This window comes from Pipra filicauda, unplaced genomic scaffold, assembly GCF_003945595.2.
Source record: "Pipra filicauda isolate LSUMZ 115617 unplaced genomic scaffold, ASM394559v2 scaffold49_size4853605_pilon, whole genome shotgun sequence".
NCBI classification, from domain to species: Eukaryota; Metazoa; Chordata; class Aves; order Passeriformes; family Pipridae; genus Pipra; species Pipra filicauda.
Window position 1 is genome coordinate 2,687,042 of NW_024104642.1, and position 23,425 is coordinate 2,710,466.

Consider the following 23,425-nt stretch of genomic DNA (forward strand, 5'->3'; position numbering starts at 1 on the left):
AACCATACCCGAAATAATTGGTTTTATGCTGCTAGAGGTTTTCATGGGGATATACAAGTTTATTAAGAGGTACACATGCCCTCACAAGGAAACAGATTTTTTTGCCCATGTTTTGAAATATGTGTGTTTTTCCTTTGCTGGCACACCTTTGAAACAAAGGTGGAGCAAAGGCTGCTTAAGAGCTTGTCTTTTGTTTACTAACCTTGATTCTTCATCCCAATATGTTGTAGCTAAAGAATAGCTTGTTTCTTGCTCACAGCTCACTCTCTGTACACCCTCAGACATTGTACTAGAAGCCTGTGGAGCACATGCCTATCCATGTGAAGAACGGTGGTTGGTGCAGAAATCTAGAGGCTGCTGCAGTCACAAAAGAACACCTTCATTTACTAGTGTTCATAAATTGAACCAGTAATCACTAGTGGTGCCTACACCCTGCAACTGCTCAAGGTTTTAATAAAAGATAGATATTTCATAAGGAGTCCAGATTTTGTGGCACCGGTGAGCTCAAACCAAGCAGGTGGAAGTACAGCAACCTTCATCATTGCTTTGAGAGGAGAAGCATCTCGGACACATCTGACCATATAGCAACAAGTCTCTGCAGCCTCTCTGGGGAAGTGGCAAAAGTTCATGGTCATAGCTTGAAGGTGTGTGGAGGAAAGACCTGGCATTTTCGCAGTCGTTGGTGAAATGAAGGGCCCCCATGGGTAATGAAGCGTAGTGGTAGTGAAGAGCTGGGTGAGTAATGAAGAGCTGGTGATGCTGCCAAGCCAGGCTCTGTGCCCCACAGGCATTTATTTGTACCAGAGAAGAACACTAGGAGAGTGTACTTTCAAAGTACAGATAGACCAAAAGTACTTTCAGTTCACTCATTCATTTCACATCTATGTGAAACCTACAAGTCATTCCCTAATCCCCTTTCAGTGCTCTGAGGACTGATAATAGGGATACTGCAAAACCGCATGGGTGGCTCTTGCTGCAAAGGGTTAATTTTGAACTGTGAAACAGGCTTAACCTTTACTTTTTGGGGTGGTGGTCCTCCTCGCTGCTTATCGTTAATCAAATGAGATTTGAGCAAGTACAGAGATGCACAGAGTGGATGGGTGTATGTTTTCAACAGCCCAGCTCATGAAGCACACCAGTGGGGAAAAATTGCTGTGCAGAAAGCAGGGTTGCTTGCTAACCTTTATAGTCTGTTTTTTGCTGCGAGAGCATATGTTTTGTGCAGAACAGAAGCCAACACAAAGCGTCTTTCTCTGGCTGCATGTGTAGTTTTGGTGATAGAAATGTATATGACTGAAATTAAAATCCCATTCATCCTGCATGGGACTCCTCAGTCTGCGTGAAAGAATGGGGCTTTGCAAAGCAGTCTGAATAATTTTGAGGCGATACAAGCAGATCTATACAAGACCTTCATTCTGGAAAGATAATTGTTCCTGGATATGAGGAAATATATGTTTTCAATAGTCTTTTAGTTCCAGTTCACAATTTATAAGCACCGTGATAAAAAAAATATAAAAAGTACGTTTTTTTTGCCATCAAGGAAATGAAAACAAGCAGTAAGAATGGCTGGTGTGTTCTGTTGTTTTGGGAGGTGGGGGTTGGATAATGAGAACATGGACAATTTTATGCAGAATTTAGGGAGAAAATTGCTGAATGTTACTTTTTTTCTCTGTTGTCATTAAGGGTTGTGTGTATATACATACCTACACTGCTGGGATTTTCAATTTTTTTTGCTACTTTAGCCACAAAATTGCGAAAGTTTAAAACTACAGTAACAAACCTCTTCTTACCCAGCTATTCAGGGTTAATAGCCATGAAAAAGAAAAGGTTTGACAATTATGTGTTTCATCCGTACTGAACAATAACTGTGCTTTCCTTAAGTCACAACAGTCAAGCCTGCGGTGGAGTGACAAGACCTGGGTTTTCCTTCAGCATTATTTGATATGTTTCAGATTGACATTATGTAAATACTCTGCTATTAGGGAAGAAAATGACATAAAATTGCATCCTTTCTCAACAAGGTTTTAAGTTCTTTCTGTAGCTTCTCTCTTTTTTGAAGCTGTAATAAAGATCATAATTAGAATCCCACTTGCTTAAGTGAGAAATTAGCATGTTCTTAAATGCTGAGCTGAGCCAGGTTCCCAGCGAGACCCCCTCCAGGTATCTGTCCTGCCCCAAACCGCTTTCCTTCATACCAATTTACATTCTAGACATATTAAAGAAAATCGTATTCATTGCTACCTTAGCAGTTAATCAGAGCCTTCAGAAAGGCTTGAAATGATTTGTAGCCTGGGTGCCAAAACCACCTGCAGCCATTCATTTCCTGCAGCCATACCCAGGCATGCTCTAAAACTAATCAGAGAGTATCAGTCAGGACTGAAGAAATTCACTCCATGCATGTCTTTCATTCTTAAAAATTTACTTAACCCCACTCCTGACCTTCTTGCTTACTGTCCTTCTAGGCTGTGGCCAAGCAAACGAAAATCTAATGGCTCTGACCGGATGTTTTTCTTGTCAAAAATACTTTTTCCTAAAGGTTTTGATTTGTTTTTGTAGAACTGAATGCTAATATATATACCTTATCTATTAGTATATATTTTTACCATGGAAATAATATTCTAGCAGGTTGGGATAAACTAAAACCTTAATGGGGCCAAAATAAACCTAGTTTGTAAAATAATTAAAAACAGGAAGCAATGAACCCTAACACTTAACAAAAAAAAAAGAAATTTTCATGGTGCAAAATACAGATTTAATTTCCAAATAAGTGAATGGTAAACTGTAATTGTATCATGTGCAAAAAACCACTCAGAACATATGAAACAGTAGTCACAGATTTTACAGTCAAGATGTTCCCTTTCTGGTTTTCCAAATTGTAGCAGAAGATACCAAAGAGTAAAACAAATAAAATACTGTCTTCATAATTGACCCAGCTAGGGATATATTGGTGGGAGATGGATTCAGATCTCTCTCTCTCTCTTTTTTTTTTACTGGTGAATTTTTATGTTCTCACTCATCCTGTGAGTTCTGCCTAACAAGCTTTTGATGTGCTCTTGTTTCCACAGGCCAAGGCTGCAAGCACAAAGGAAGTTTGCTCAGTCCCAGCCAAACAGTCCCAGCACAACTCCAATAAAGGTAGTGGAGCCGTTGTTACCCCCTCCTGCCACTCAGATTTCTGACCTCTCCAAAAGGAAGCCCAAGACAGAAGATTTTCTCACTTTCCTCTGTCTTCGAGGTAGGTGTCTCGCACCAGCCTTGGGGGACAGTCTCATGCACAGAACCAGCCGTAGCACCGCACACCGACCAGCAGCTCTACAAATGTACTGGTGCTACACTTGAATACACCGTGTGCATTTCAACTCTCAGCAATTTAACTGTATCTGCAGCAGGAGCATTTGAGTACATGGTTATAAAGATCATAAAATGAGGCTGGTAATAGTGCAAAAAGAAATTTCTTTTATGCTTGGCTCTCTGTTATCCTGAATGGATTATTGTCTAGCTCTCTTAAGTCCTCCCCATCCTCCTTGTTTTGTCTGACTATAAACTGAAGGAGTGCTTAACTTGCCTGAGTACTTGTTCCTGCAAGAGGAGAAACCTGGTTGGAAATTCCCCTTCTCTACCTACTGACTGTCCTTTATTGTTCACTCTGAGCGAGGCTTTTCATGTGATGTAGGTGGAGGGGTTGCCATTGTTCTTGACTGCCTCAGGAGCCAGATTGTTCCTGTGGTGATAATTAAAACAGGTGAGCTCCTCCACACTGCAACTCAAGTACAAACGAGGCATCTGAAATTGTAGAGAGAGATGCTTGAATTAGCTCATAGTAACAGGTGTTTGAGCCTGGCTGGTGCGTGTCTGCAAGCCCGCACGTCAGACCTGGGGACCCGAGCGTGAGCTACAGCGGACTGTCTGGATTAAGCTAAAGAAGGAGACCTTACCTGAGTTAGTACTGTCCATGGCCCTGTGTGCCAGGTCATCTACTGAAGATAGCATCTTTCAGTTTAATTTCCCAGTTGTCATATTAGCTCTTGTGGTACGCTTGTCTTCTGGCAGGTGTGCCCCCTCCTTTTAGTCACTGCTCCATCCTTGATGTGCTGGAATGATGCCTCTTGCTGTTGTTTTGTCCCCTTACCTGCTGAAAGGGTGTGAATTTGTTACAGATAGGGTTTGTCTACAAAAGTCTTACCTAGTGGGTTAAATCTTTCAAAGCTTGTGTTTGAGTTCCCCTTTCTGGTGCTGAGGTCTCTGTCTCATCTGTGAGCAGCAATGATCAGCATAACCCATAGCTTCCTGCTGAGGCTTTCTTACCTTAATGAAGTGTGGTTTGATTTCTTTTTACTTCTCTTCTGTGAGATTTTAGGCTAGTGGTACCTTTGGACTGGTTGCTAATTTATCCATCTTGATTCACGTCTATTACGGAGCCTCCATCCTGTTGGGACTTCTGGTAAAGTGGGTGGGTGGAGGGGATAGAGGGGGGGGTGATTTGCTAGCTTTTGTGGTTTTTTAAAGGATTGTGAGGAGCAGAATCTAATGGAGTTTAAAGTGGCAACACGGTCCTCTGAAATTTAATCTGTGTAAATGTATTTCTAATTTAGTGTGTGGTGAGGTTGATCAGTCTGTTGGCAGCATGTCACTGCTGTGATCTGGGCCAACTGCCACAGTTGTTGGTGGGAAGATTCAGATGGGGGTTGTGTGTGTGTGTGTGTGTGTGAGCACACATGGCTGCATTCACACACTTGTTTCCACTGCTTGCTAACTAAGCATGAGTTATTTATAGCTTTGAAGGCACTTGCACTTATAGAAAGGAAACCTGTATGGGGGTGTCACTTATCTCCATTTTTATTTCCTAGTCTCTTAGCATTCTGGTTTAACAACGCAAATGGGAAGCACGAGTACTTTTGTCCTATTCCAATGCTTCCTGTTGTTGTTTTTATTTATTTATTTTTTATTTTAATCAATGGCTGTTTGGCTCTTGCACCTGTAATTTTCTTCTTTGTTATTCATCTGTGGCATAATTGATGTTTTGTACTGTCAATTAAGAACTTACAATTCATTCCTAATTTCTTCAGTATGCAGGAGTACTCACATGTTTCAGACAGCACATGCGTTCAGACAGCAAGATCACAATTACTATTATATTAAAAGCCACAAGAGAAAATCTGCTCTGAGTGCCACACATGGCACGTACATGGTCTGCTTAAACAGCCTGAAGAAAAGCAGAAAGGGGAAGCTGTTGGCTTTGTTTCAGCACCTCCACAAGCTTATTGCTCCATCACCCTGGTAAAAAGCCTAAAAAGAGATGGGGGAATCTTCTTGGACATCTGCTACATAGATGCTCCTCTGTGGAGGAGCAGGAGAGTGCTGTGGCTTGGAGGAAGTAGGAGTGGGGTTGTTCCAACTGGTATTAGCATGGTTCTGGCTTCTGTGCCTGGAATGCTGTGTCCTTCAGAAGGTCCTGGTTGTCTGAGGTTGTGCCCATTTGGCCTCTTGAGAGGTTTAGCTCCAGGTGGTTCTCTCTTTTGATGTGCCCTGTGAAAAAAAAAAGGAAGTGGAAGATGGTACATCCAGCTCCATAAAGGTCCCACAAATAGTTTTCCAGGGCACTGGCAGGCTTAGTTTGGTGCTGTTCTTCTGGTGGTACCTAGTGAGCTTGGAGAGGGAAGAGACAGCAGCTTATTTAAACCCTGCACGGAGAAGACTTGTGATGTTTTTGGAAGGGGTTTGTTTTGATATGGAACCTCTGTGCTATTATTTATTGAAGTGTTGAGGGATTCAGAATTCTTTGCATGGTGGGACATGTGGTTGTTCTGACTTCTGTCCAGATGCATCTGTCCAGCCCTGGCACTTTCACGATGGAATGTGACATGCAATTGCATGGAAATATGAGCTCACTGACAGGGTTGAAGTTCAACACTTCAAAAATTTTAAGTGTAGTAGTGATAAGATCCAGGACAGTAAATCCCCATGTTTGCTTAATTTAAAGAAAAAAACCATTAAGTTAGAACTATCTTAGGTCCTAGTCCTTCAAAATGTTCGGGTGATATAGTCACTGCATTCACAATGAAAGCTTTTTTTTCAGCGGGGGAGTCTTCTCCAAGACTGGTGATAAAGCAGCTCTGTGGTCATGTCTCTCTCCTTGTCCCATCACACCCAGCAGCAGTGTCAGAAGCACAGTGTAAATTTGTCAGAATTTACACTGATTCACAGAATCATGAATCCTTAAAGTTAGAAAAGACCCTCACGATAGCCAAGTCCAGCCTTTGACCAAATACCACCATGTCAGCATGTACTTTCATTTTCTGTTTTTAAGTAGAGAAATTTAAAAATCCCATCACCACTACAAGTTCAGTCTTCATTGCTCTTGTGGGTTTATTTTAAGTGGGAGCGACTGCATTCGATCAGTGATGGAGCAATATTATCATGCAACAGTGTGGAAGAAAGGCCCTTGACATATGTAAGGTCCCATACTAAGGAGAAGAAGTCCCATTTACCTGTCCTGTTACATGTAAGAAAATCTAATGATTCAAATAATTTTTATGTACCTGCCCCCCTAATTTCAAAGGGAAATAATTTAACCAAGATGACCTGCTTGGTTTCATTATTCAGAATACTAAGGCTGTAGACATATTTTTAATTAGTTTGTTTTTTAAACTCTTGATTTGATAATACAATGTACTAATTACTTCTTGAAAGGTAATTGGAGCAGAGTGAAAAAGCTGTAACAGTTGATGGATACCTGAGCACCCTGGAATACATCTAATTGACCAGACTTGGCAAGGCTGCCCTGCCTTCTATTATTTTAAAATCCTTCTTTTTAAAAAGTGTGTGGGGGGGTGTTTTATTTTATTAAATTGTGACCTAGAATTTCCAGAAGGAAGGGAATAGCACAGATATCTCTGAAGTGTTTGTCTGCAGTGTTCTTATCTTTAAATAGCTTCTTTGAAGGAGCCCGTATGCCCTTTGCCAGAGGCATAATTAGTATCTTTCAGCAGCGTGTAGATACAAGTGTGTCATCTCTGTGTGGTTGTACAACAGCTTTCACTTTTACTGTATTTTCTGCCTCTGATCATATTTTTCTTAATAGCTTCTGTTACAGCGCATTTAAGCTACCTTTGCACTCTGTAATTATTTACGGGTTAAAATATCGTGAGTCAAATAATAATGGGTTAAAGGAGGAAGGAGAAACAACTCCCTGGGAGCGATAGATCTTTGGCAAAAGTTGATAACAGGAAGGCTATGATTAGGAGACTACATTTTAAGAAGTTTTCCCATGATCAATTTTCTAATTAAGCTGAGCCTCTGGGACTTACATGCTAGAGAATTTCAGGGATTCCTAAATAAAGATGGTTTAATTGAGATCTCACAAATTGAGTTTTCAGGTTCTTCTATTCTGCAAAATGTGTGATTGTTCTTTTTATTTGAGTACTATGCTGAGTTAATGATCTGATGATTTATTACAATAGGGCAAAATCAAAAAAAAAATTTCACTATAGCATGTTTGTCTGAACTTCAGTAACTTTTAACTCCCAGTGCTCCAGTCCTCTCACAGTTTGCTTTTAAATAGACATTTTATTCTTTTAAACACCTGTGTTTGGGTGGTAGGCTCAAGGAGCTTTGATCCCAGTCTTCTCCTTGGAGTCTTGATAGGAGAGGTTGAATAGGTGTCAGTTGATACCTGCAAAGATTTTCCTTTACAACTGGAGAGACCCCAAAACCTCGGGCTCTTGAGTTTGGGCATGTTAGAAAACAACTGTATCTTTTAACAAGGCAGAAGGTATGTTTGCCTGCTAGTTCAGTGTCAATAGGTACACTGTACTTTGAGAGCTGCTGACTGCATCAATCACATTCTTGAAGTACCAGCCTTACCAGGGAGCACATTGCCACCGTGGAGACATGCTCACCGTATCAGAGTAAGCAGATTCAATAGCACAACAAGTTGATTAGACTGGAAGCAAAGCAATGAAATGCTGATGCTGTCCAAAAATAAAAAAAAAAAAAAAAAAAAAAAAAAAATAAAATAAAAAAAAAGGAGCTTTTTTGCAGTCTAGGTTAGTTTCTGTAACTCAAAAATAGTATTACAGCACGCAGATGTACAATAATTTGTTGGAAGAAGGGGTTTTATTGATTTTGCTGTTCAATCATGTAGTATTTGAAACTAAAATTTTAGAATGGATTGAAAAAATCTGAATTGCAAAAACCATTTAATAAAAATATCTTTGCATTTTGTAACTGTAATCTCACAATTTTTAAGTTCTTTTTTAAAGTTAGGAGTAATATCGAAGTATAGAATATAGGATATTTCTCATGTGCAACCATTTAGACCACCTGTGGAATATGCTGCTCTGAACTAGTAAGTAACTCTCATGGTGGTTTAGGACAAGAGTAATTTAATCACTGTTGGCAGGAAGAAGTGATTATGCAGGTTCACAGTGAGCAAGATGTGTAAAGTACACAGAGAGAGCCTAGTGACCACCACCACGGCATTATTCCTTCCCAGGGGAACAGAGTGCTGCTGGAGGGCCAGACCTCTAGGCATGTGAAAATGTTACTTCATATCCATGTGTGTCCACTGGGAGATTTAAGAGGTGCTGAAGCAAGATAGAGTATCCTGTGTGTAGTACTACAGCTGAATAAAAGTTTTTTCTTGCTCTTCCAGTGTTTGAGTGCCTTTCTGATGTTAATGATTCCAATATCTACCTCTGCAAAAAGCCACAGGATGAAGTTAACTGACTGAAATGGGAGACTAATCTTGAGGTTTAGCCTTTGTATTTGCCACAGACTCACTCTGAGTCCCTCAGCAAGCTGCTTAGTTTTTTGTAAAATGAGGATAAATATTTAAGTCTGTATAAAATCAACCTAGCGGGATGGTGATTATGGATGAGCTACTGGCATAAAATCTGAGTGCTGCAATGGCAGCAGCAGTTCGAAACCTCGCTGCCCAGGTAGGCAGTGTAAAGTATTCTGGCAAAGGCAATTCCTGCTCTTCATGCCAGCCAGAAAACTGTGAGCCTGCTTCTGTAACTTGTGAATATACCATAGGTTCAATGTTTCTCCAAAAGACTTATTTTGTGCTAGGAATGGGGCCCAGAATCTCTTAGATATAAAACAGTAGCTTTTTGGGAATGGTGGAGGGGAATGTAAAGTTGGAGATTGAAGTGTATGTGGAAGGGGGGTTGGTTTTGAGGTACACTGTAAAATCTAGTAAGGTTAGTGGAGGTAAATGGCCTTGAGATTGTTGGATATGAATTGTAGATTTGAGGAGCACTCCTGATTTTTTTAATATTGAGTACTCTATTAGTCTGGTGTGTGTTTTGTTAAGTTTGGAAAGTGAACCTTTTTTTTTTCCTGCCAGTTTCACGCATTTCCCCACCCTTACTCCATTTCCCTTGAAAAGGAAAAATTTTCTTTGGCTTTTTGGTTTTAGCTCTACTACTTCGAAGAACAGACCGAGAAGAAAATGGGCTTTGTGTTGCTACACTAGTTGATAAGTTAGCCATAACACTAGGCACCTTGTGATTCGTGCAATGACGGGAGAGGGAAGAGTTTGGGCATCACTGTGTTTGAGCTCTGTTTTGTTTCTGTATTGGGGATGGCCTTTTCCTCCCTCTCGCTCAGGCACCAGGGAGCTCCCTCTGGGGTTGTTCCTCACAAGTGAAGTACAATTGCTCTTTCCTTTAGAGTTTATGCAGTTTGTTCTCCTTTAGCCTTGCTTGGTAAAACAACCACAAAGTGTGGGCATAAATGACATTTGTTTGCACTTCAGGGACTTGGTGTTGTCCTGCCAAAATGTAATAAGTAGGACATACAACAAATGAGAAGCAGGCCCTAAATTTTAAGCATTGAGATGCCAGCACATCAGGAGCATTTGAGAGGCAAGGTTTTTCCACCTGCATACAGCCGCAAAATGAGGCTGCGTGTTGGAGAAGCCAAACCTCTGGACGTGGCTTGTTGTACGGCTTGGCATGCCATGTATTTATTGGGGCAGGCTTAAGTCCCACATACCTTGACCTGCCTTGTGCTTAAATCATTCTGATGTCTTAAATTGTTTTAGGATTTTTCCAAAGCACATCTGGGTTATGTTTAATTGTTAGGAGGAAAAAAAAAAGAGAGGAGCTAGAGGGGGAGTTGGTGTAAATAACTCATGGAGAAGAATCCTCCAATTTTGCAGAAACCACAGCCCAAATTACAGAGAAGACTCTTGGATTGAGATGATTTTTGTTGTGGTTGTAACATACCAGGGCTTGAATCCTGTCCAGATGAAAACATTTGGTTTGTACTTCAGTAAATATTGCAGAAACACTGCCAGCTAATTCTGAAGAGTAATGAAATAGTATTTTTGGCAAAGCACATGCACTTTCCATACTTCTGATTCCACTCTTCAGATCCAAATTCAGAGGTTTTTTTAATGTGTTTAGCTAGTCCAAGACAAAAGTTAATGTAATTTAATGAGAAACAAAACATATCGTAATTTAGGAGGGAAAACTACACATTCATCAAACAATAATAAAAAAACCCCTTAATAACCTCATTAGTCAAATAAAATGGCTGAAAAAGAGTATAGTTTATTCTATTAATCAGGCACTTGCTGCTGAGGTCAATGCATCTGTGTGTACAGGCTGTGTAAGCATCAGTTCTGCCTACTGGTAGTAGAAAGCCTGAATTTTTCATATGCAAAGGGTAGTATCTTTCCAGGAAAACTGCTAAAAGCAGCACCATGACTTAAAAAAATGTATTTTACTTTGTACTTACTGTTGTATAAGCATCAAATTGTTATAACGGAGGACATGAAATACATTTGTCATCCTTTCATATGCATTACACTACACTTTGTGTGTAGTTGTGGTAATCATTTTTCCTACATAGTTAGGTTTTCTTTTGTGTGGCCTCACAATAGGAGGGAAGACAAAAATACTCGAGAGAGAATTTCAATAATGAAACTGTAGATACTGATGGAAACAGTTGCCAAACATACTTAAAATCTAATTTTTTTGAAGAGCCGACTGTCCTCCCTTTTTGTAATAATTCATAGCTCATTGTAACCATGATGAGTGATTCTAGAAAGGACAACTCACCATTAATGATTTTCTCAATATTTGCCACACACAGTGCTATCTTATCATAGGAGCAGTAATTCCTGCTCTCTGGTGAGGAGAGGGTAGATGGGGTTGTGTCAGCTGTCCAGTCTTTCTGTATGGCTTGCAATCCCTTAGTCAGCCATGGAACTTTGTTTAAAAATTGTTCAAAAAGCCATGAAAAATTGTTCAAAATAGCACTATGAGGGCCAGCTTTGGTAATTTGGCCTTTCCCCAGTGACTGGGAGGAGGGGAAGAGGGCTGGGAAGTTTCCTCCAGGTTTCTGCCTGGCTTTGGCATAGCTTTTCTGCTCTCTACTGTGAGACTTGTTGAACAAGAAAGGTTGAGTGGCACATGTCTAGATGAGGGCAGCAGGTCGACAGCACTGTCAGACAGATACCTTGTATTGAGCAGCTTTAACAGGAGTGTCCTTCCTGCTTTGCTGTATTTGTTACTATTGAATGTCAGTAATTCTTTCAGTATCTTCCTTCTCCCATTGCTCCTGCATCTTGTGTCCATCTGCTAATGTACTTCTCGCCACTTGCCTCTTTCTGCAGCACATCTGAGCCCCTCCCTTCTTCTGCTCTGCTGCTGCTGCTGCTTCATGCTCTTTCTTACAGCTTACTGCTTCTGCCATGGCTTCTCCTTCCTTCCCAACATTTTTCAATTGCCTCATCCAGATCATTGCTGATGGCACATGCTTTTGTGCAAATACTGATGCAAAACAAATCAGCTGTCTTGAGGGGAAAAGAAAAGCATTTAGGAATTGTGTGCCTAGACATCATCAGGACAGAATGTAAAACGTGCAGCTTCTACACGAGTGGAAACATACTGCATTTAATGTTTTGTTTAATAACATAAAGTGATATATTATGCTACACATTCAATAAGAAAAAGTGTGCATAGAAATTTTCCAAATCTCTTCTTGAGAGCTTGTAACATTACATTACAGTTAGGGCTTTATTAATGGACTTTAATTTCCTTAGTCTGGGATTTTAATCTGAATCAGTTCCCTGATCCAATTCACCACATGGCCTCACAAAACATTATACTGCCACAGTTGAGGTGGTGGCACTGGAATAAGAACAAGAGGCCAGATGGAGGTAGATGTTCTGTAGACTGTTTCTGATGCCAAGAAAAATGTCCACACAGCTACTAACAGTCTAGAATGGTTCCTTGTATGAAATGTCTTCTAAATAAGTGGTGAGAAGTCAAATATAATTTCTAGTTACCATCAGATTTGCTGAGTGAGCAGGCTTTTCAGGCACCTGCTGATCGGGTACATGGCAGGGTGGGTTCCTCTATGTGGAGGGTTGCTCATGTGCTTTCCTTAGGTGCTGCAGGGCTCCTCCTCCTCTGCTCTCCCCTTCATCCACTGCAATGCCCGTGGTAGCAGCTGCCTGCACAACTTGGGGGCTCCCAGCACAGAAGGAGACTTGTAAAATTCAATACAACCACAGGCTCTCATAACCCTTTCACAGATTTTTCTGCTGTTTTCTTGGGGATGGAAAGTGAGGAAATGGGGAATTATATACCTAGAGTACTGAGATCTGGCAGGCACCACCTCCCAGGCTCAGATGTTGCCCTCTATCTGGAGCGCTGCAGCTCTTCTCTTTTGCTGTTGGTTATTGTCACTCTTTAGGTTGCCCTCAGTAGGCTTTGAGAATCATACTTTGGTGCTAGTGAGGGCAAGAAGAAGAGGAGGAATAATACTTCACTCTTGCTACCTGGCTGGCAAATATGTGTAAGAAGGACCCAGCATAGCTGCCCTGTGGGTTTCTATTGCTGAGTGCATCCAGGCAAAGACAAAAACATGCAGAATAGTGTTCTGTAAAGTTAAAATATCAAGGAAACGCCTACAACTGTATGTTCTGTTCATGTGTGTGTATGTATGCATCTGGCGAACCTGCGTTTTTCCTTATTCTCATGCCATTTTGGAGGGCTGTCGTACATAATTTTCATTGTAAAACATACATCATTTTCATGATAAATATCTGTTATACATGGAGAAACCTGAGAGCAACAGCTCTGAACTGTAAGGAAAACCACCATGTTCTTAACTTGTCATGAAGATAGGCGAGATTTACGAGGAAGGGCAATATATTTTATTTGACCAACTGATACAGTTGGAAAAAACAAACCAGCTCGAGTGCACATTCTTCGCATCTCCAGTGGTCTTGACCGTTCATGACTACAGTAACAGTACTTAGTATTGTTTATATTAGCTTTGAGTAGCAAATGGGGTCCCCTGTAGAGATAGGCTGTGGCATCATATGCGCATCCTGTCTGGTCTCAGAGAGGATGAGGCATATTTAGGACAGGAATCATTATTATAATAAAGAAGGTGAGCGATCACGTAGCTTACGCTCTTTACAGTGCAGCTTTGCTCGTATGAGTTTCGTTGGTTCTTCAGTCATGAGGTCAGAGTATTATTTCCATAAGAGGAGTTTTGAGTGAGGGTTCTTAGCTCTTATCTTGGTGTAAACCAGCAATGCACATAAACCACTCACAAGTTAGGTGTTGTCTAATAAACATAATTGTCTTTCTTTTAGTTTGAATGAAATCACAGTATACTTACAGCCTTGTCTTCCCTTCAGTTTACTCATAAAGGGAATTTGTAGTATCTTGAGCTTGAACAGCCTGTTTCAATATTTTAAATCAGTGTTTTCTCAGCCTTTTGGACATGTTTAGATACATAGCCTTAAAGTGAAAATGGTTTTAACCAGTTTAACACATAGTTGTGAACAAATTATTTGAGGCTGTTCCAGAACTGAAATCATATTATAAAAGATGATGATAAAAATAGTTTTAATATAAAATGTAAGCAAGAAAACTCAGAGCTTTTAGATTTCTTTCAGCGTCTTCCATCCATAACAACGCTTAAATAGAACAAAAATGTGCAAGTCCAGACTTTTTTTCTTTCCTTCTGTTTGGCAAGTCAAGTTTAATAAATATGTAGGAAAAGCTGATGAGAAGGAGGGGAGGAGACCCAGACTGAACGCCAGCTTTTCTCCAAGGTCTCATATTGCAGAGCACTTAGATCAATAAAAAGAGGGTTAGCAGGACTCTCCTGTGTTATTGGATGTTGCTAGTCTAATTTCTCTGGAAATATACTTCCCGAGCAGTCCCAGCTGTCCCAGGAATTCAGTTTAACCATTGTTGTTCATAGTTCTTGATGGGAAAGAATTAAAAAATGTCATTCTGACAGAAGATTTATGCACTGAGATTACAACAATTGAATACCAGGAGTTAGGTGAACTTTGTGCCTGCTCTCAGACTTGGTAGGACTTTCCCTCCTTTCTAAGTAGAATGACAGAGCACTATATTTTATTCTGTGCTTTAGTAAAAAGGAAGGAAAAAAAAAAGATTGCTATTGTAATAACAACATTTGCATTGCAGATGATACTTTTTTTGCTGGTTGCTGTTGAAAGCTACTGCCAAAAAGCTTTGGATTGTAGGGAAGATGAAGCTTAGAGATCAGACACTGTATCTAGTCTCCTATTTTAGTGTCTCAGAAGGATAAATTTTCTGACTGTTTCTCTAATTATAATAGGGAGATTTCAGTCTGTGTTTGAATCTAATTTTGAGGGTTCCTAACAGTGAGGTTTTTTTATGCCGTCATTTGTCAATGCACTGATGATGTCAGATTTCAGATTCTGCTAAGAACTGATGCACTTGTGTCCAGCTTCTGAATCCATACTACACATAGGGTACCTAGATGGAAGAAAAAAACAATTTATCTTTTAGGTAGCACTATCTTAGAGTAACTGTTTTAGAGTCTTCTAGTTAGTTACTGTTGAGACTTAAAACTCCCCTCTGAGCAGAAGAATTTATGTGCCTGTGCCTTTCACCACCTTTTACCTGCTATGGTTAATTGCTCTGAGTGTGCCAAAAAGTTCTAGGCTTGCATAAAAAACGTGAAGATTTTTTTGTTTTTGTAAGTTGCTACAGCTTCCATGCCATGAAATATGTCAGCAGTCTTAATTTGGTCATTAGTTTATGTAAATATGAAGGTTGTGACATGCAAAAGCCTTTCCCCCTAGGATAGCCATATGTGTCCATACGTTTATGACTAGGTTGGATGGATTAATATGTACACTGTTTCAGGGGGAGAGAATCATCATGCCCTCGGTGCTGCTGTAGTGTTTCTCGTAGCTGTCCAAGGGCCACCACTTATGCACAGCACAGGATGCTGGTGAGGAGTTTCTCTCTGCTTTTCCCAGAGGCAGCCACAGTTCCAAAGGGCCTCTTATAGAGGCCAAGAGCAAAGGTCTTTACAGGTGGGGGTTAAGCCCCACAGAGCCACTCATTCACTTCCCCCTCAGTGGGATAGAGGAGAGAGTTGGAAGGATCAATCTGAGAAAACACATGGGTTGAGATAAAGACAGTTTAATACATAAAGCAAAAGCTGCAAGCAAAGCCCAACAAGGAATTCGCTACTTACCATTGGCAGGCAGGTGTTCAACCATGCCCAGGAAAGCAGGGCTCCATCACATATTAATGGTTGCTTGGAAAGACAAACGCTGTTACTCTGAATGTCCCCCCCTCCTTCATCCTTCTTTCCCCAGCTTTTATTGCTGAGAGTGATGTCATATGCTCTGGAATATCTGTTTGGCCAGTTGGGCTCAGATGTCCTGGCTGTGTCCCCTCCCAAATTCTTGTGCACCCCAGCTGTTTGCTGGCAGAGCAGCATGAAAAATAGGGGCAAAAAATACCTCGACGCTGTGCAAGCACTGCTCAGCAATGGACAAAAACATCTCATTGTTATCAACCCTGTTTCCAGCACAAATCCAAAACATAGCCCCATTCCAGCTACTATGAGGAAAATTAACTCCATCCCTATCAGAACCAGTATAGTTAGGAAAGGATGATTCATCGCAGAAACAACCCATCCCAGTTTTTGTGCCATATTTAGGTATCCATTCATTAAAATGTAATTTTTATAGTTACAAGTATTTTGTACAAAGCTGATGGGAGCAGAAAATATGCAACCTCCAAAAAAGCTTTAGTTAGTTGTTGGCAATGGCAACACCAACAGCTCAAAACCAAACAAAACACAGAATTGCAGTTCTGAAGAGCTTGAAGCCAGAAGTGCTTCCTAAGGCAGCACCAGCCAAATAGCCACTACCTTGCGTTGTTGATCTGTAGCCCAGTTCTCTTTGTCTTTTTGTTTTATTTAGCTACAGGAAAATAACTAACTGAAGCTATGAGTTGCCATTATCCACATCTGTTGACTCTATTTTTTCCCTTTCTTTACCAAAAATTCTTTCCTTGGGAGTAAGTAGAAGGCTCCTAGGGCACGTGTCCCTCCAGGGGATAGACAGAGACTCATTTTCAATAGAATGATATTGGGCACAAGGCAAAGTGTCCATTAGTTGTCAGCAGTATTTGTACATTTAAAAATCATGGGAGTATCATGGGAAGTAATCAAGAGAAGCAACATCCTCAAGAGGAGCACACAGGGAATCAGGAGCCCTTTGCTCTTTTCTCTCCTTGTCCAGGAATCTGCTAGGCAAATAAGCATCTCAATGTCTCGGTTTTTCTCTTTGTTTCACACTGCAGAGTGCTGCAAAATATTGTGTGCAGTACTGTAGAGGTCTTCAAAGCATTGTGAAGTTTAAATGCTAATGCTTTATTGTAATGATAACCTAAAAATATTGCCATGGTGCAGATTGTTTTTTTGTTCTTTTTTTCTTCTGTTTGGAAAAGCTGTAAGCTTCTAGTTGTGTGTTAAGACTTCAGTAAGGCACTTGAGCACGCATTTGAAATTAAGCATATGCATTAGTCCTTTTCCTGAATACACAAAGCTATTAATTAGGGCTTATAGCAAGACTGTTTGATTGTCTGAAGTATGAATAGAATGTGCTGGAGGGGGGGAGAACCCCACTTTTCACATGTGTATCCTGTTGGTAAAAACTAATAAATAAAAACCCTCTAGTTAGTCATGCACTAGTGTGACCTTCCATCTCTGAGTCCCTCTCTTCCCTTGGTATGCATGACACTAAAGTAGGTTATGATCAATATGGTTAGTGCAGTAAGTGAATGTAATGATGCTGATGGGCCATTTCTTTATAATGATCAGGTTCTCCAGCCCTGCCCAGCAACATGGTATATTTTGGAAGCTCTCAGGATGATGAGGATGAAGAAGAAGAGGAGGAGGAGACAGAAGACACAAAAACAGCCACAAACAATGCTTCATCATCATGCCAGTCAACCCCTAGGAAAGGAAAAACGCATAAACAAGTACCAAATGGGCAAGGTAGGTCCTAAATAGTGCTGTTCTCCTACACCCCTAGTAAAGACATATATGAGCTGAATGTGCTCAATCCTTCTCTGTTCTTCTGTATCTGAGTGAAAAAGTGATGGAGTGAGATGTAGTGTTAGCATCGTGTGCCTTAACCTGTTTCTTCTGACAGTCTGAACTCTATGGCAGAACTATAACTGCAGGGCTGAAATTATACACACACACATACACACACCCACACATATATCTATATATATCTATCTATCAATGTGGGGGTCTCTTCTCCGTGTAACAAGCGATAGGACTAGAGGAAATGGCCTCAAGTTGTGCCAGACAGGGTTTAGATTGGATATTAGGAAGAATTTCTTCACTGAAAGGGTTGTCAAGGCTGCCCAAGGAAGTGGTTGAGTCACTATCCCTGGAGGTATTTAAAAGTCATGTAGATATGACACTTTTGGGGACAGGGTTTAGCGGTGAACTTGGCTGTGTTATGTTTACAGTTGGACTCGAGGATCTTAAAGATCTTTTCCAGCCTAAGCAATCCTGTGATTCTGTGAGATAGTTAGATAGACAGATAGATATATATGCATACACAGACATATACTGGAGTTATACACATATCCACATATATGTATAGACACACAATCACTCTCTCTGACTTTTTTGTGACCAACATTTAATTTCAAATAATTTTATTTTTTCAAAGCTAAATAAAATACAAGCCTCCATAAGTGATATCAAAATGCATGTCACAGGCAGTGCTTAATTTTTCACATGCAGTATTGAGACCACAATTGCACTCAGTTAAGATATTACATTCATGTTCTTGATTGAAAGATTTTATGGAAAAAACTTTTTCAAGTCAGTTATTTCTTTGCAAATCAGTAAAAGCTGCATTCATTACAGTGTGTCATGTCCTTGTGTCATGTCCTTGTGCCATATCTTGAAAAATGGATGTGTGTGTATTGCAACATCACCTAGCATAGAATGGAGACTTAAAAACCATGCTGAAAATTTTAAGCCTGCTGTAATGCTCCACTGTAATGCCAGTGTCCTGTGTGTTGTGGTTCTCTCTCCAGCAAGAGGTCTTGTATCATAATAACTCTTTGCCATCTCTGCTTGACATAATTTCAAAATGTAGCCTGTGCTCTCTGTTCCCTTTTTTGGTATTAGTTTACCATGAAAATCTTTCTTTCTGTGATCGCCCCTTCAGCTCTTCCCCTTTTAGTAGGAGGACTGAGAGAAAGGTCTCTCTACAGTGCACTTTTTGAGAGATGATTGTGACCTGTGCTTGCTTTTTTTTTTGTTCATTCATGCTACTCTGCTCTGAAGAAGAGATTAGTAGATCCCAATTACTTCACTGTGCTAATCCTCATCTCCACTTTTCAAAAGGGAGTTTTCTATAAAAGGGTGCCTTTGTTACATACGGCAGAATTTTTTTTTATGACTGTGTCTGAATCTGGTTTTATTGCACACCCATGCTCAAAAACTCACTTTTTGCGAACAATTTGTGGAGAATTGTGTGCGAATGTTATGTCTAATAGCATTTCAGCTGTCAGCTGTGACCAGGAGCTTTAGTGCTGTACTAGCCATAGATCAAAACTCGGCACTTAGGATTGATTTCTAAATAAACCCCCCAGAATAACAGGCACGAAACTCTACATATGGAAAATGAGATTGCATGTAACAGAACTGCTCCCTTAGAGTTTTAAATGTGATATATCATTACAAAAGGAGCTCATCATGTTCCTTGAGAATGTCCCAGATGGCAGACACTTTGAAATTAGCTCAAAACCGGAGACACCTGAAATCTTAATTGGGGGTAAGTAAAGGCAAACATAATGAGCCATCTAATGGCTTCATAATCTTTATCAATATAGATCAGAGTGAGAGTGAATGAAGCTGCTACTTTAATAGAGCTGCAAAAGACCTTTATAAAATACATAGGAGACAATGTGAGATGTTTTGACAAAGGTGATGAAACAGGAATTCCCAGAGAAGGCAGCTGCTGCTTCTTCATCATTGTAATTTCTTTTTTTCTTCTTCTCTCTCTTTTTTTTTAATTAAAATTTCCTTACCCAGGGGTGTTCCCATTTTTCAGTGTCTGTTACGTTGGTTGACAGCCAATAGTATTTTTGTTTCATGTGAATAAAGTAGGTTCTGGTTCATGTGTGTCTGTTTTAAATGAGACCACACACAAAGGCAGACCAGGGACGGGTGCAGCAAATGAACTTAATCTAGCGTGAGAGTCTATTTTTAATGAATTAAAGTCTTTTGTTTTTAATATACAATGTGTAGTCAAGCACTTTGGACCTGAAAATGCTAAGCATTTGCTATGACATACAACAACAAAGGTCCAGAGCTTGATTAATGTTATTAGACAGTGTCAGATGATTGCTTTCTACTAAATGGGGGCCAGAACAACTTTTCTGGGCGAAGTCATTTGTCAGTATCCTCTTCTGATCCCAATATAGGGCATTATTAAGGTTGCACACCAAACTGTTTGTTATAACCAAGCCTGTTGAGGCACCTTTTGGGCAGCTAACTCAATCGAGAATGCCCAAGTATGAATGGGAAGCACGTATAACATGTGGCATAGCTTGCTGCACAAGATGTAATTAGCTCAACTGACTTGTTGCCTTCCAACCTTACTGCTTACATAGATATATTTAAAGCATTTAAAGCATTGTTACCTGTGCCTTTTCATCCTCTTTTCATAGTACTTCTGATTTGCTGCACACATATCCAGCTGTTAAAGAGTAAAGTAAAATGTTTGGCAGGAGAAGTGTTTTCCCCTGCATTCATGGGAGTGTGTAAAAGGATATGTAACAATGTGCAAGTCTTTCCAGGGAGGTACTGAGTCTAAATTACATGTCCCTGCTGCTCAGAGGAAATTCCAAGTTGTAGGTAAGAGGGTAGGCATAGGTCTCTGCTCCTTTAAAACTAATTCTTTGAATTCCTCACAACTAAATAAATCCTAGTTTGATTTCATTCTGTGGCACAATGGAAGGTTTTCTCTTCAGGCTCCCGAAGAAAAATATTTGCAGGTGCCAAATGTTTTTCTAGGCAGGCTGTGTTAGAGAGCTGGAAGATGCAGTTAGGGAGTTGTTGGGTTATCGGTCCCATCACAAGAGCAAAAGAGGATAGGCATTACTCTACTTGAAAGGGCTTGTGGATCTGAAAAGTGCCTCAGGAGGAGCAGTGTACACAGATACAGTTGCATAGACAACTTTGAAATTGCATGCAGCAGGCTACAGTTCCTCTAATAATGGTTGGCTAATTCTCTCAAGAGGAATGATTGCAGAATTAGGTGTTTCTCAGACCAGCACAGCAGCTCAAAGGTTGAGAGAAGGCACATCTGGGCCAGCATACCTGGGAAAGTCCTGTTTGTCTTTGGATGCCTGACACAGACAATTAAGTTCTAATTTACATCTAGGAAAACACAATTAGCCGTAGTCATTTGTAACCGGACTTCTGCATGAAGGCAAATCTGGTCTCCTTAACTGGAACAAACCAGCTCCAGTGTACCAAAAAAACCTACGGGTCAGAAATGGTTACTGGTTCATGCTGTGTTTTGCGAACATGGTGAGATAAGAACTTCTCTGCATGACTTTTGGCTGAAATGAGCAGGGGAGAAAATTGTATAGGCCTTTTTTATTTTCCCTCTCGGGGCTCAAATTTCAAAACAGATCTGGCAGTAGCACATAGTAAGCAGGCATTGCTAGAAATACTATACTTTGCTTTAGTGCTGTCTTACTCACTAGAAACACAGAAGAATGTTTCACTTCTCAATTTGCAATGGATAATTTAGCAGAGTAATTTCCTTACATGTGTAGTAGTACAAAGAAGATGCAGGAAATGATCGTAGATAGCTTTTTTCTTATTTCAAGATAGAGTTCATTGCAGTGTTTGTATATTTTGGGCTTAAATGGCATATATTTTACATACATTACTGTTTGAGTGTGTTGTGAGAAAATTTTAATTTGTGGTTGCAATTCTTTATTTAGTTTTGTTTTTAACAAAATTTGGTATTTGTGGGTGGGTACATAAGGCAGAGGCTTAGGCTTACACATATTTTTTAGTGAAATAAATCCTGAAGAGGTAAACATTTATAAGAAAAATATTTTTTGCATCCAGCTAAAATGCAGAATGAGAAAATTTCAGGCAGAATGCTACAATAGTTAATGGGTAGGCAATTATTTTGATGATTTACAGCCTTTTGTTGAAATACCATGGAACCAGTAATTGTTGCAATAAACATTTTTTCACATTTAATTTTTCTGCAAAAATATGTAACACGAAAATTACCCGGTTTGCAGTAATTTACATATTTAAATATGCAAATCAGGCACAACACATTTGGGGATTTGTGGATTTTCAGTAGCTAGATGTATGACCTGTGGAGAAGAATAGGGGAGCTGGAAGTTGCTCAGAAAAAAATTGAATTGTTATCCTGGTGCGAGACTCGTGGTAACAGACAGGCACTTCTTGTATGGACTTGCTGCTTAGTGAGTGACCCTTTTGATGTTGTTTGTGTCGTAATGGTTAGGTGAGAGTAATGAATTTGTGCTGAGACAAGACACTTGGTATTGAATTTTTGCAAACAGTGGCATGGTGTCTCATACCAATAGCTCTGCTCCCACTGGCCTAATGTATTCCTGTGAGTGTAGGGTTTCAACTGTGTTATTGATGGTGTCAAAAAGAAATTCAGTGTTACCTATCTGCCATGGCTCTCCTGTTTGCCTTCTGTTAGCATGCAGCTATGGAAATTTTGTCGCGGTGTTGTCTGCTGAGAAATTGCATTGTGTTACATTAGGACTTCGGAGAAGTGCAGAAAGAGCAGTACCACATGTTTTCATATGATGTTGTGTTGGCCTTTTCTTCTGAAGTATGCCTTTGCTCCTGACTCTGAGTGGGTAGATCATGTCGAGGGGCTCCAGAAGACAGCTTCTTTCTCTGGAAATGGTGTATAGAAGTCCGAACGTACCCAACATTTAAGGAAAACAGTTGGCAGTATTAAAATACTGTGTTTTATGGAAGTAGATGATTGTTTTAGTTCCTTTGGGAGGGGAAAAGAATTATTGCCTGGGTCCTTTAACTCAGTTTGAGAGCCACATAAATGTTTTCACAGTGACTTAAAACTGAATTAAAGCCAGAGCAAGAATGTTTTTGTACAGTAACGGATACTTAATGCCAGAAAGTTGATTAATATTACATCTCTTTCCCAAACACGATCTATGTAACAACATGAGGTTTGCATTGGAATAGCTGGCTCGGGTTCACAATATTGGCAAGGCTCCCTTTTCGCCTTCTAAAAACAAAACTTCTCCCTTTCACTCTTATCTTCCCTCTCTGTTTTGGATGGTTTTATGAATGCGCAATCACTTGCTTTATGGAGCACGAGATCTGCAACATGCAGCGTATGTGTACATGTATGGTTCACATGCCTTCATCTTCCAGACATTGGCATACAGCAGAAGGGCTCAGTACTCTTCTGTCCATGTTAAACTTCCCCAGTTATCTTAAGTATAAAGCATATCAAGTGCAGGAATAATCTCCAGGAGGGCTTGGGAAAGAAAGCTTTGCCCATGGAGTCAACAGTTGTCTGAACCTAGTCCAGTAAGTAATTCTGCTGCTTACACAGTGAAAGCCTGATTACTGTATGTATTATAAATTAGCTTCTGAAAGGCTGGCTGGCTGTATCCTGTAAAATGTTTGTGTGCAAATTAATTTGTAGGAATACTTCTGAAAATTGCTGAAAACATGTTATGTTTATCGCTTGCTACAGCGTCAATTCCTGTAGTAAATGCTTAGTTAATCTGTAGTAATTGAGCACATCTGTGGCTTTCCTTGACCAAAAATTTTTTTAGACATTGTTATAGCTGTACCTAGTCCACACAAGATTTGCAGTTTGCATTGGTTTCTGTAGAGATTCTTTATCACAGTTTCAAATGAGATACCCCGAAGTCCCCGTATAGGATCCTGCGTGAATATTGGTGCCAGGGGTCTAGTTCCCCTGATGCAGAGAGCACTGTGATGCATCCATGGGGATCACGCCTGCCATAAGGTTTTCCTCTGCTGCCATAAATTATATCAGTGGTTTAAAAACCCC

The 23,425-nt window shown here is 40.1% G+C and overlaps 1 protein-coding gene across 2 annotated transcripts in view; it reads left to right on the top strand.

Annotated features, from left to right (window-relative positions):
• Window positions 1-23,425, top strand: part of JARID2 (jumonji and AT-rich interaction domain containing 2) — a 215,648-nt gene that overhangs the window by 151,567 nt on the left and 40,656 nt on the right. For both annotated transcript variants that reach the window (XM_027745086.2, XM_039386682.1), the window contains exons 4-5: window positions 3,066-3,235; window positions 17,152-17,328. In XM_027745086.2, the coding sequence (XP_027600887.1) occupies window positions 3,066-3,235; window positions 17,152-17,328 (347 nt within the window). The remainder of the gene's footprint in view (window positions 1-3,065; window positions 3,236-17,151; window positions 17,329-23,425) is intronic.